This window comes from Calonectris borealis, chromosome 17 (genome assembly GCF_964195595.1).
Source record: "Calonectris borealis chromosome 17, bCalBor7.hap1.2, whole genome shotgun sequence".
NCBI lineage: Eukaryota > Metazoa > Chordata > Aves > Procellariiformes > Procellariidae > Calonectris > Calonectris borealis.
This window is the reverse complement of record NC_134328.1, coordinates 15,898,371-15,912,463: the sequence shown is the minus strand read 5'-3', so window position 1 is coordinate 15,912,463 and position 14,093 is coordinate 15,898,371. Positions and strand designations below refer to the sequence as shown.

Genomic DNA, 14,093 nt, shown 5'->3' with positions numbered 1-14,093 from the left:
TGCAGGCCAGGGCTGACCCACGGAAGGAGCTGGCCTTGTTTTTATCTAGGGTAATGAGCAGAGCGTGGTGGGTCACACAACCTAGAGAAGGCACTTTGCCCTCCAAGCCAACGGGGTAAGAAAGTTCAGTGCTATCACACATGTTAATCACAATCCTGGTTAGTTTTCTATTATTATTATTATTATTATTATTATTATTATTATTATTATTATTATTATTATTATTATTATTATTATTATTATTATTATTTCCTGCTAACTATTTCCCTGCTTTTCCATCTGGGAGGCCAGTGAGAGTGCTCCTCACTGGCCTGTAGCCAGTTTTCTCCAGCTGGGATCAGTCCAGTCCAATGTTGCCATCTGTCCTTTGAGGCAGAGGGACATTCTTTTCCATTTCGGATCTCTCCCAGAAGCAATTCCCCCTTTCCCTTCCCCCATGCACCCTGGACTCGACCAAAGCATCCAACGAGCTGTGTGTGGCCATCATTAGACTTGTGCATTTCTAAATGGACTCGGGTATGCAAAAGGGCCAGTGGCCTGGCGGCTGGGCTGCCCAGAGCCCTGCCAGCCCATGGACTGCCCGCATGGCTGTGGGCACGTCCCCTGCCCGCCCCGGGGTGAGCTGGGGGGACTGTCACTCCGCAAGCAGATTCGGTGTCTTTTGGGGTCTCCCTGCAATAGTGGAGGTGGATGGGGCTCCCTAGGGATGCTTGGCCTGGAAGGGGGTGTGTGTGGGATTCTACGCCCCCCACCCCTCCATTGGGATGTGAAGTTGTCACTTCATCTCTCATCTAATTAAAGGCAGAAATGAGGTGCTGAGACCCCGACCACTGGGGAGGACGGGTCCCCTTCCCCAGCTTCTCCCCCCCTACCCAGCCGGGGGGGGTGGGGGGAAGCCGCATCCCCGGGGAGGGAGAGGGGGGAGTGGGGGGGGACACCAGAGCCATTGTGCGGGGCCCCCGCTGATTGGCCGCCGAGTGCGCTGCAGTGATTTTGCGGCGAGGTCCCATTGGCCGCCGCCGCGCATAAGTTTTGCCCCGGACGGCAACTTTTCCCAGGGATGATGGAGTAACCCCGCGGCCGCTCCGCTCCCTCCCTCCCGGCTCCCCCCCACCGCCCCGGGCGAAGGCAGCCACCGCCACCCGGCAAGGATGAAGCTCTGCGGGACTTTCCTCGGTTCGTAGCCGTTTGCTGGCGGGGGTGGGGTGGGGTGCGAGTGTAGGGGAGTCCTGAGTGTGTGTCCCTCCCCTTGTTTCTCCTCTAAAGCTCGAGCAGCTTAATTCTGCCTAAGCCACGCCTTGGCAAAGGGGGTCGGTCGGCATCACGGACCCACAAACTACCCCGTTCCCCCTTGTTTTATGATGTTTTTCCCCCACAATGGCATGGTGGAAAGAGGTTCCCGAGGGTATTTCAGAGCGCAGGTTTCCCGTGTTTGCGTTTAGCAAGCGAGGTCCTGGGCTCGTTCGTCGTCCCCCCGCCCCGCTTTGCTCCGGGCTCAGCTGTGAAGGGCTACAGGTGCGGGGGGTGCGCGGCCCCCGGTGCTGCTGCTCCGAGGCACCAGCGGGGCTTTGTCCCCGCTGCCGCCGGTTTCACCTAATTACAAAGGGTGAGGAGGGAAGGGGAGGGGGGTGAGGAGAAAATCCTGTTTTCTGCCGCTTCTGGTCACAGTTCTGCTGGGGGGGGGGTGGTGGTGGTGTTTGGTTTTGCGGTTTTTTCTCCTCTTGCACGTTGCTGGATAATAAAGGGGCGAGGGGGTGTTATTAAATATAAAGTTAGTTCGTGCCTGTTCAGCTGGGTGTGTTTCAGTGCCTGCATTAACCGAGGCACAAAGGAGAAAGTTTTGGGATAATGCGAGGTGCTTTTTGTAAAACATGGTGATCGCTCCAATTGTTGTTCTTCAGGGAGAAAAGAGCTCTAGATTTGGGTTAGACAAAGGCATTGCCTCTTCGGGAAGGAACCGCCCAAATCGGGGAGAAGGGGCGCGCCGGAGAGCGAGCAAAGGGTTATTAAAAGTTTTTTTGTGCCTGTGCATGTTGTTCCATCTGCCAGGGGCCTGTAGTGGGCAGGTTTCTTCGCAACCCTTCAGCTGTTCCATATACAATATTAATGCTGGCCATTTCTATTCGGCGTACAACAGCACTAATTGTAGTCTGAGGCATTAAGGCAGCCAGCCCATCTGCATAGAAGCTTTCAGAAAGAAACAAGGAAAAAAATCTTTCACCCCCAGCTGGTAACCGGAGAAGTTGGTGCCAATTACAAATGCATGAAGTTTGAGATCTAATTTACTTTGAAACAGACTCAAAGAAGCCAATGAAATGCAGTGCGGTGTTTTTATGTCTGTGTTTACACAAGCAAATGCAGTTTTATTTTAAATAATCTCAAACTTGAAACGCTTGATCTGAAAACATGAGCATAGTAAGACATAAAAAAACCCCAAACCAAAACAAAAAAAACCAACAACACCCCCCCCCCCAACAAATTGCATGGGGCAGGGGGAGCTTGAAGGGAATCTACTTTTAAAAATCCTTTTGGCATTCGCTTCTGCAGGCGTCAGGCAGGTAGGGACCCTCGGAGCACCCGTCTCAAACAACGCTCCGAAGGCGAAAATACTTGAACATTTATTTTATAGCTCTCTGCTGTACGGCTCCCTTTAGGGAAGCGGCAGCTCTTTCAGACCTGAGAACACACGGGAATGATCTCCTCCCCGAAAACAGCTATAAAGTGACTCTGTAGAGCTTGAAAAGAAAAAAAATCCCCCCCCAAAAGGTTGAAAAATGCTCAAAAGGGTGGAAAACGCTTTAAAGCGGGAGCGGGCGGGGCGGCCGGAGCTGTCCGCCGCCGTGGTGCTGACCCGCCGCCGCGCCGGAGCCCATGCGTGGCCCCGCTTCCCCCGCGGGCTCCTCCAGCGTGGGGTGTGGGGGGGAAGCTGGGGCTGGCGGCTGGTCTGACCCGGAGATCTTCAGGGGGTGGGGAGGGATTTGGGGGCCGTGAGGTGGGAATTCCTGCCGGCTGCTGAAGTTGGTGGGAAGTAGAAACTCCGGGTCAGGCGCTGCTCGTTTGCAGCGTTTTGGGAGCTTTTGAGGGGAGGGGAAGGGGAAGTCTGGGGAGTTTGGGAACAAAGAAAAGCCAAACACCCTCTCGCAACCCAGAGCTTAGTAGAACGGTATCAAAGCTGTCAGCTGCCTTCAGGCTCCTAGGTGCGTCGCATGTTAATAAATGCAACAACAGCAATAATAAAATTTATCTGCTCTAATACTCAGAGAGGCACAGGTATGTTTGCACGTGTGTGTATGTTCGTATACATGCAGTGTGTGTACACGAATTTATGTGGAAACACATGCAAGTAAACATATTCCCCTCCTGCCTTCTAGCCTATCTATTGTGCTTTTGTTTCTCGAGTTTTAGCATTACGTCTCTAAATGAAATAGCGGTAGAGAGGACCAGGCAGCATTGTGAGCAGAGAGGAGCGGAGTCCTCCCGTCCCTCCCTTTGATTCTATCGCGGGTACAGAACAATGGAGATGCAGTGTAGCACCAGGCCTGCTGCCTGCAGATAAGAGTTTAATAGAATTTCTGAATGCCAAAGGTTTAGGATGTAAAATATCCCTGTCTTCGTGGTGTGTCCAAAGGAGATAGAAAACGGCTTTTCAGGAGTACTCTCTGCTGAATACCTCCTTTATGTTAATGGTTTAGGAGCACACCAGGCTTGCAAGCCATGGAAATGGGTATCGTAAGAATCTCCAAAGCGGCCTCAACAGTTTAAAATTAGTATTTCTGTCACCCTCTCCTCAATAAAACACCTGAAATGGGAAATCAAATCACTCTCCCCTGCCATGCACCCTGTAATGGTCCGTGGCTGAGATGGGGTTGCATACAGCACCCATTCAAGCCCATGCTGCCAGGCAGGTGTCTGGCAGAGCTAGTAACGGGCATGGGCTGAAACCTCGGGCAGCGTGTGAGGCTTTTCCCTCTCCCTGCCTGCACTGAACCTGAGTGGGGTGGTGGGGAGCTGGAGAGGGGCTCCCACAACTCTGGAGCTGGAGCTTCCAGCAGGATTCAACTTTCCCTGCCAGGCTCTGCCTCTGCTCTCTCAGCTCTCTAAAGGCTCCTGGGGTTTCTGTCCATTTGTGAGCTCCCGCATCTTTTCGGAAGTCTTCATTAAGATGACAGTAAAGTCTTAATTGTCTTGCTGATGCTGGGGATGGTGTGAGAATGCAGGAAAAAGGGCTGGGTAGAAAGGTGACCCCCTCACCCCACGGAGCTGCAGCACGCCTGTTTTCCCCCCCACTATTTCCGAAAAGTTGCAATCCAAGTGCTAATGCTCCTGTCTGGAGGCGGGGGCATGGACAGGACGTACTAATGCCCTTCCTGCCGCACGGTGCCGGGGTCTCTCCGCAGAGCCTCCCTCCCTCCAGCTCGGCGAGGGCTTTCTCCTCCCGGGATGGCCAGATCTCCGCCGAACGGAAGTATTTTCAAGGAAAGATGATGCTAGCTTCTGGAAAGTGCGGCTGGGAGGAAAACACACGTAATGGAAGAACACGCACTTTTCTCACTTAGTAACAATCCCCAAACTATTTTAGTCACTGTTTTCTTTTAGGATTTATCCTTATGTTATTCTCTTTCCCATCACGAAGCCCAAAATGCAACTGCCTGAGCCATGGTCTGTCCTTCCCGGGGTGAGGCGATGTCTGCTGGGAATACGTTGTGTCATTTTTTTTTTTTAAGAGGTGGAAAAAAAAAATATTTATACACCTTTTAACCACTCGCTTTTGAATATGTATATCAGCTAATATGCAATACTTCCAGGTTCATAGAGGCAATAAATTTCCCAGTCTGTTCTTTATGGTGATAGGTCATCTTCCTAACCACCAATAAATATTGTAAAGTACTTTCGCTGGAGCTGTGCTAACCCAGGGCATCTGTCACTCGCTGCTTGCTGCTATTAGGAATTATTGGGCCGTACCACGCGTTGGGATGCGCGGGGGGGGACACGGCACGGCGCTTGTCGCGCTCGCCGTCCTTTTGTGTTGCTGCTATCAAAGGAGCCCCGAGCCTCGTGCATATTAATTATGAATCGACTCGGGTAAAATCACTCACCTTCTGCTGGGTCTCAGGGAGGGGGGGGTGCAAGGCGAGAGGGGCTGGCGGGGCTGGGAGAGCCCCAACTCTCCGTGCACTCAAGTCAGCAGCTCCATCTCTCTCTCTTTTTGATGCTATACTGTAAATTTATTTCACCTCAGAGAGTAAACAGATATATTGCAACCCCAAGGGTTCATGGGTAGTGTATTTACAAAGGGAAGGCGCAGCAAGCCCCCTCTGTGCCATTTCCATTAATGAGAGCGGTCATTAAGTAAATGAGACATTGCCTTTAGCAGGCTTAAGAGTTCACACACTAAGGAGTATCAGATATTTAATTGAAACCAACAACCCGTCTTACACGCGTGTTACTGGTGTAGGGAAGTGGGCTGCCCTCCAAGAACTCTCCCCCCACAACCTCCCCCATGCAAATTTCATGATTGGTTTCCGTGATGTCATTTTGCAAAGGGGCAGACAATAGCTGTGGGGAAAGGTAAGTCAATATTATGTTCTTTCGCTGACAAAGGCAGATAATGCTGGCTTTTTTCTTTTCTTTTTTTTTCCTCTTCTTTTTTTTTTTTCTTTTTTTTTTTTTCCCCTCCCTGGGATTGAGACAGAGGGGAAAGGCTTTCGGAGCACACAGTTGATGTAAACAGACGCAGGCGTTTCGCCTTTAGAGCACGAAGGCTGGGTTGTTGTTTTGAAAATTGCACTGGAGAACCGAGGGGATTTTTACGATGATCATCATGCTCCTAGGTCCATCTTTGCTCGCTCGCTCTCTCGCTGGCTGCGAGACGCTAGTGGACATGTTATGCTTCTGACTGAAAAGAGGTTGAATAAGACGAGAAAGGAGGAGATTTATTAAAAAAAAAAAAAAGCACAACATCGCATTCAGCCGGGAAACTTTCTGAATATTTCTGGAAGAGGATGCTTGCCGGGTTTGTGGACCGCGAGATCGGCGGATGTTTATCCGGAGGGAAGCGTGCGCGGTGTTAGCAGAAGACGCTCCCGGGAGGAGTTTGCGCCGCCGGCGGCCTCCGCGGCCGCGGAGCTCTCGGAGGTGCTGATGGCGGTGCGCGCCCGCGGTGCGGGGGCCGGGGCTCCGCGCGTCCGTCTCCGGGCTCTACCCCCACCCCACCCCAGCCCCCTTACTACAAAAACTCCAGCCCAAGTCTGCAGTTTCTTACTCCTGGGTCTGCAGGGAGCTCCGCGCTCCGGCGGGGGGGCCGCGCTTTGCTGGCCGATGGACGCGTGTGCGGAGGGCTGGCGTTTGCCCGCTCAAGTCGCCGGCCGGGTGCTCGCTCTTGCCACTGGCAGACTTTTTTTTCCTCTTCCCCCCCCCCCCTTCCCCAATATTGACTACTTTAGAGTTCTCTATTTATAGCAGCGAGGAACAAGGGAAGTGTGCCATGTTTGTGGATTTCTCTCTATACGTTGACCACGACAGAAATCTGCGGGTTCTTATTTTTAGCTAGCTCGGAAGAGGCTTTGCTTGGCTAATCTCTTTATCAATTTCAGCAAAGTTGTTTTTGTTGTTGTTGTTCTGTAGGTAATTTGGGGGGAGGGCGAAGGGAGGGGGGCTGGTGCCTGAGGATATGCTTGAGCTTCGATCGACCCCCGGCGAGTTAGGCTGAGTTTGGGGCGCAGTTTGCCGGCGGGTAGGACCAACCCTCCCCGGGGAGGCGGCCCCAAAGCGGAGCTCAGCACCCTCCGAGGCTCGCCCACACAAAGGGGCAGGTCGTGCGGATGAGCCCCCTCGGAGCAGGAGGCCTGGGGTGTGCGAGCCCCCCCATCCCCTGGAGCCGGGCTGCCGGGGCAGGGAAGGGGGCAGGCTGCCCTCCGCTCCCCCCGACCCGGCCGGGCAGCGGTGCGAGGGGCAGCCCGGCGCCCGCCGCTCCGCTCTCCTCCCGCTATTGTTGAGCCCCCATCGCTCCGAGCAGCCGCTGAAAACAAGTGCAAAAAGCCCAGGCTAAATCCTCGCCATCGCCCTACCGCTACTTTTAGTTGTGGGGTTTTTGGTTTTGTTTTTTTTTTTCTTTCCCTTTCCCTCTCTCTCGTTGGCTCATCTGCTGTTATTATCAGTCTTTTCCATATGGCCACTTTAATTAATGGCAGACAAAAGCGGGTTTGGGGAGGGGGGGGGGGGAGGAGGAATCCAGGAATTAGAGTTTATAGTTGGTTTGTCTCTGATGCTGTCATAGAAACCAGAAGCAAAGATGCCGCCTTTCCACTTCTTTGTATGATCCTGTTTATTGTTCCCGAGCAGCGCAGATTGGAGCAGGCGCATGTTGCAAAGCGCAAACCATCGCCTGCTGCTGCGGCCCGAGAAACCCGGGCGCGACTTGTCCCCTTCAGCTCTTTCCCTCTTAAAGCTGCCTGCCCTCTTCCCTTCCTTTCCCTCTTTTTCCTGCCTCGGGAAGACCAAGGATAACTTATTTTTGCTTGGGTTTTTTTTTTTTTCCTTTTTTTTTTTTTCCCCTCCCCCCGCAAGTGGTTTCGGGGTCTGTGGGATCCCCGCCGCACAAAGCCGAGAAAAGTAGGAAAACTCCAGAAAGTTGGCTTTATCCCTTCCCAGAAAACAGACGGAAGCTGCCCCTTGTATCCCGGCGGAGTTGGGGTCCCTGTACCCCGGAGCGGCGGGTCCGGGTCTGTCCCGGGGTGCCGTTACGGCGGAGGGCACCGTCCCCCGGTGGTGGGCGGTCGCGGGCGGGGGTGGCAACTTCCCGGGGGTCCCGTCGAGGAGGGGTCTGGGCGGGCAGAGCCGCTTGTCCCCTGTGCAGCCCCGGGCAAAGGGCCGTGAATTCCTCCCCCCCCCGCAGGGTCGCCGTCGCCCCGCGGGGGCAGCGGGGACAGCTCGTACTGCCAGAAATGCAGCCCCCCCCAGGAGCCCCTGCAAAGGGGATCCCCCGAGCTTGGCCCGGCTGGAGGGGTGTCCCGCTGCGGGACGGTGCTTAAAGTCACTGCCAAGGGTGGCGTTGGTGGCTTTGGGACGGGAGTGCCCCCTCCTCTTCGGGCAAACCCTGGGCTGGAAGCGGGGGAGAACCCCATCCCCTGAAGAGCCCAGACCTCCCCCTTTCTCCTCCCCGGCTGTGCTGCTACTCGGTGCCCGGTCCCTTTTCCCCCGGGCTCATCCTTGTCCCCAAAGCAGGGGGGACGCGGAGCAGGGGAAGAGCCGCCCCCCACCTCCACCGGCTTTTCTTTTGTAGAGCCGGGCTGTGTCGGTTTAATGGCCCCGGGCTGGGGTGGGAGAGGAACGGGGCGGGGGGGGGGGGAGGCACAGGGAGCCCAGGTGCCTTCCAGCCGCGGGCTGGGGCAAGTCATTAGGCCGGGGACTAACCCAGCTGGGCCGGGACTTTCCCCAACAACCCGAAGCCGTAAACTGCGGGTAGGCAGGGGCAGGCGAAGGTCCGGCTCTGCGCCCCCCGCCCCGTCCCGCAGAGCCCCCCGGGGGAGCCGGCAGCGGAGCGGCCCCGGTTCCTGGCAATCAGATGATGAGGGCAGGGCTGACTTTGCAAGACGTAGCTCGGCGTCAGAGCAGCTGCCATTTTAGCAGACAGTGCTAAACTCCCTCCCCCCCCGCCCCCCCCTCCTCCCCGTAAGCCGAGGCTTTGGGGTGCTGCCTCCAAACTTAGTTTCTCGATGGGGCATGCAGCAGCTTCTTGGGCTTTGGGGGGAACAGTGAACCCTAAGTCAGCAATACACCCTAAACAGGCTGAATTGCACAGCTTTTGGAGCTCAGGAATAGAAACTCTTCTCCCTCCAAATCCCAACGTGATTCTGCATCAGGCCTTGAGGAGGGCAGGTGAGTTTATACTCCTGAGCCCCAAAAATCAGTCGGTGCAATGCAAAATGGTCCCTAGCTCCCTCTCCGGTGAGGGATAGTGCCTCCATTTGCAACCTGGGGGTGCTTATTTTGCAAGGGGTGCTGGCATCTGCCCCACTCAAAGGTTTGGGGGGGACCCTTTGCCCCCTGAGAGCTGAGTGGCGGGGAGAAGCGGCAGGTTTACAGTAAAGGCCGGAGCATGCGGGGGAAATTGCCACGGCTGGGCTGGGCTTCCCAGAAGACATGAAATCAGCCGTGGGAAGGGGAGGGAGACGCGGGGGAAGCATCGTGTTACCGCTGGGAAGTCAGACGTGAGAGTTTAATGGCAAAGTGGGGGGCAAGACCCGGTCTCCCCTTTGCTTTGTGTGTGGCAGTGTGTAAATGGAAGGACTTAGTTTTACAGCCGTGAACTGTACGGCTTGGTTGCTAGAGCTCTTTCCTTACTGACAAAGAACATCTCCTGCTGTCACTTTATAACTGTTCCCCTTTCTCGTACACGGGCGCTGAAGGTGGAGGATCCACATTGTAAACTTAGCGCTAGGAATACATCACCATGTGTTACTCTTCTTTCCCCAAGAAATCCCCTCTTTGAGTTATTTGTTGTGCAAATGCTGTGTACTCCCTAGCTGTGCAGGCAAGGATGCTGACACCCAGGAGGGAGGCTGAGGAGGCTCCAGACCAGGTTTATTTGTCTTTTTGGGAGGTAGCAGCTGTGAAAGGGACTAGCAGGCTGGGTTCCCAGGTATTTCTAGAGATTTGACGGGGCAGAAGTTGCTGTCAGGAAACCTCGCTCTTCCCACCTTTCTTTCCACCTTTCTCCTGGGTTTTGCTGGTGTCTACAAAGAGTAACTCCACCACCTACATACCAGTGCTGGTCTCCCTGGCTGTGCGGAGTTCCCAGGTGTCTCTAACATCCTTAAGGCTGGCTTGTGTGAAACCTCCCATCCTAAAATATTCTGTATCGCTTCTAAGCCTGTTCACCTTTGCAAAGTAGAAACTTGACCCACCACCTAGTCCTTAGAGAGGACATCATGGTGTGAATAGAGAAGCGTGGTGATAAGCACATGCTATGAAAAGCTTCTGGGGTGGGAGAAATGCCTCGAACCACCTTGCTTTTTAGAGTGAAATGAATTTACATGAGATTTCTGCTCTGGGATCTGGGAGCAAGGTCAAGAGTAATGGTAAAGAGCAGAGCTGGGGCATCCCTTCTGCTCCTTTCAGAGATGGGAGGGAAATCTGCCACCCCCCTTCTCCCCCCATATATTTTCACCAAGGAGAAAAGGGCTTTGTGTGTGTATGTTTGGAGGAAGCGAGTTTCTCTTCTTGGCAGGTTAATCTGTGGAAGGGAATTTCTGAAAGAGCAGCGTTTACCCTTGCAGAGCTCGGGAGCTGCTTCGCTGTGAGCAGTTGCGCGGTGTCCTGGCCCTTTGGGACAGGACCGAGCCACAGAAGGTGAAGAGCAGTTTCCAAGGGCCTCCTCCCCGGGCAGATTCACTGGGCTTCCCCTGCGCGAGAGCAGCAGCGCGGGAGGGCATCCCTCAACTTCTCGGAGCTGCTTTGCCGCAGCATCGTGCATGGAGGGGAGGTTGTTTCTGCCCTGGGAATAGCTGGAGGTGGGCACCGAGGTGAGGACGCCTCGAAGGCATGAACGTGTGTTGAACACTTATATTTAAAGCATGTAAATATTAAAAATCACCTGAATGGAGCAACTCCTTGAGAACTTGAAATATTTTGCAGATTTTCTGTGGACTCTTTTATAGAAGGCACAAGCTGGAGTTTTAAGGAAAAATGGCTAAATACTCAACACAAAACTAGTGTTTTTCTGTTGTTGAGCATATTCATCCCTACAATAGTCCTGTGAGGCCTTGCTGTGGTTTTGCAGGTGGGCATGGGGAGGCAGAGAAAGTTTCTGGGCCAGGAAGGTCCAGACTAACAGCCTGGGACCTTAGCGTGAAATCTTGGTCCCTTTAAGCAGGAGCTTGCCCTTTTGAGGACTGTATTTTGAACATCACTGGTTGCTTTTTAAAGCAATGCCTCCGCCTGTGCTACAGGAGCCTTTGGTGAGGCAATGCCTGTATGAAACTGGTCCAGTGGTGCCGTGGAGGGACCCAGCACTGGGAGCCGTGGCCGTTTTCGGGCAGACCCAAGATGGCAAAGGCACATGTGGCTCTGGCTTGTTTATGGATGACTGTGGGGAGAGGAGACGGGCTGCGAGCACGGTCGGGGCTCCATCCCGCCTCCCTGCTCCTCCGCCGATCCCACCAGAGCATCCTGGTGTATCGATCGCCACGCGCACGTTCATGCGTGACTCAATGCCAGTGTGTTTTCTAGCAGCGCGGAAATGAAGTTAGCTGTGAAAGCTTGTCCAGGGCAGGGTGGTCTGGTGTGAAAGGAGGTCAGGGAAGGAAACAGGGAATTTCTGGGCACAGTTTGGTTGGGGAAAGGGTGGCTGAGATCACCTCGTCCTCCCAGCCGGGCTGTTCCCAGTGTCAGTCTTATAGCAGAATAATGAAGTGACACAGTCTGTAATACTCTGCTTTTCATTTTGGTTTGGTTTAAAAAAAAAAAAAGATTAAAAAAAAATATTTTTCACCTGAATTAAAATGCTTTTGATCTTTGTCTTTCATTGAACTTTTTGCTTCAGAGAGAATAGATTAATAAACACTTTCAAATGGAAAAACATAGTTTGGAAAGGTCCCCCTTTTATCTTTAACACAGAGCTTTAATGCTAACCTGGGCATGGGCTGGCTGTCCCTCAGTTCCTTTTGTCTTGCTTTTTTATCTTAGCAACAATGAATTTGCTTTTATTGTGATCATGCTGGCCTTTACTGGTCACTTTTTATTCTTTCCTTTTTTATTTTGAAGTCAGCACATTAAAAAAATTGCAATGTTATTTTAATCAGACCAAATGAAAGAGCAAATCAGAGCGAGAATTTTAATCTGCCCCAAGCAAAACTGCCTTGTACATCTGTCATGTTGGGATTAGTGGAACTCTTTAAAGAAGCTGAAGACTTTTTAAACAAAGTATTAAACATTTGTGACCTGATTTCCATTCTTACAATATTCTCACTAATAAGACTGCAGGCTGAAAGACATCTGTTAGGTCCTATTTGTTTTAAGAATATTAAAGAGTAATAAGAATATTGGAAGGGGGGGGGGGGTGAAACCTAAATGTAATATTTAGAGCCAAATCTCCAAGCTGCAGTTTTCCAAAGAGATTCTGTGTCTAACTTGGGGCAGGGTGGGGGGAAACACAAGTCTTGGTAAGGCCCATCAAGTTGGATGCTCCGTATCGTTGGTCTTGCTTGGCCAGTTTAGGCTGTTAGAGCTTGGGTGAGGCTTCGCGGCGGGCCGTGAGCTTTGCCTGGTGCTCCATCCCTGCTTCAGTAGTGGAGAAGAGGCAACCCTGTCTTCCTGAGATATCTATCTAGTCTGAAACGAAAAACAAGCAGAGATGCAGCCTTAAACTGTGCACAAATCCCACTTGTATGTGGGGGCACCTGCACACATCCAGTGCTGCCTTGGACCAGCCAGAAAACGGAGTAGGAAGGGAGTGAAAATGTCGTTCTTAGGTTCGCTGCTTGTGTTTTGTTTGATGCTAACGCAGTTAAAGTAAATGGCCCAGCTTGGACCCCTAAGAAAAAAAAAAAAGCCAGGCATGTGTTCAGTAAGCTATGTGCTGAAAGAAGCCTTCACTATTAACACGGGTATATGGTTTAAGAGAAGGTTGCTGTCGACTGCAATCTTTGCATCTTGTTTATGCTTGCTGGGTAAAATATTAACTAAAGCATCTGAACATAAAGTTCTGGTGTGAAAGAATATCAGCAGGGGAGAGCCATATGGTGCCAGCCTGCTAACAAAATACCAAACGCTGGAGATTCCTTTTTGCAGAAGACTGAAAACTCTCGTTCCCATACATAATACATGAGTTCACGCCTTTGATTACTCTAAACATTAGTCCAAGCGGTACAGGCGTCTCTCTGGAGCTAACACAACTTAGGGCATGCAGTTCTCTTCCCCCCTCTTCCTTTACATAAAAGAAATCGATGTCGAGCTGTTAAGATACAAATATCCAATATGCTGTAAGACAATATGTTTCCGAAACTGCTGCGTAAGCTGCCTTTCCTCTAATTAAATATAAACTGCAGTAGAGACTCGGGTTTCTTCGTTCCTTTGCTTGAAACCATTTGGCAAGCGCATGGCTCTCCCTAGGACAGCATCTGCAAGCCAGGTCTGTGCCCGTTTTGGGGAAGCTTCTCGCGGTGTGCGATCAGACCTTTCTGATCGATACTGAGGGCCGCAATCATCTCTCCGAGCAGCAGCTCGCAGGCGTGTTTACCTGAACGCTCTCTGCGAGCCAAGGAGTCAGGTGTATTCAACAGCAATGGATTCAAACCAAACCCCACATTAGGAGGATCCCCTGGTGAATATTATTATAAGGTACAAGAGATGGCTCTGGGGGAGCTTTCATGCTCACGGTATTTAAAAACCAAGGTATTGCTGGCAAAATCTGTAGGTGACACTCTGAGCACTTTTGAATTTCTTTTTTAAACAGTCCCTCGAAACCAACAATTTGATGTTGAATAACTCTGCCTTGTGCTCGTCGCTGGGCTCCCCGAGTGCGGCTTGTTAAGTTTTGCGATGAGTACCCAATTACCTGGGCGTAGAGACACCCACGTAGTGCAGAGAAACCTCCCCAGCAGCTGCCTTTGGTTAACCCGTGTGGCCTCAGGTGTTTCAGAGCCGGAGTCTGGCACCTTTCCCTGCCCCTGCTGCTCTCCAGCCCGGGGGGGGGCAGCTCTGGGGGGCAGACGGCGATGTCTGTCTGGCAGCCATGGGTTTGGGGCCAAAGCTTGCATTTGAGTCACCTGTTTCAGCTCTTGGACATCCAAACCCTCTTGGAAGAACGTCAGGTTTAGCACCTAAATGCAGAATTGGGCTTTCCTCTTTCGGCACTGGCTTTTCCCATTCTGGCTGCAGGGGCAAGGCGGGGTGATGGGTTGGAAATGAAGTCAAAGCCCGAGCCCTGTTGGCTGAATGTCCGGTGAAAGTTTTGGGGCAGGGAAGGGTCTGGTCTGCCAAGCCGTGTCCCAAGGGGAGGCTGCTGCTAAGTGAAGGTGCCAGATGGGCTTTGAGAGAAGTTGCTTGATTTCAGCCAAGAACTTTTGAAAACCTTCTCGTACTGGGGCTTGAAA

The 14,093-nt window shown here is 52.4% G+C and overlaps 1 protein-coding gene across 1 annotated transcript in view; it reads left to right on the top strand.

Annotated features, from left to right (window-relative positions):
- Positions 1-1,056: 1,056 nt before the first annotated feature.
- Positions 1,057-14,093, top strand: part of MYT1 (myelin transcription factor 1) — a 67,120-nt gene continuing 54,083 nt past the window's right edge. Inside the window, exon 1 of the mRNA XM_075166751.1 lies at positions 1,057-1,176. Coding sequence (XP_075022852.1) covers positions 1,152-1,176 — 25 coding nt within the window. The 5' untranslated portion in view covers positions 1,057-1,151. The remainder of the gene's footprint in view (positions 1,177-14,093) is intronic.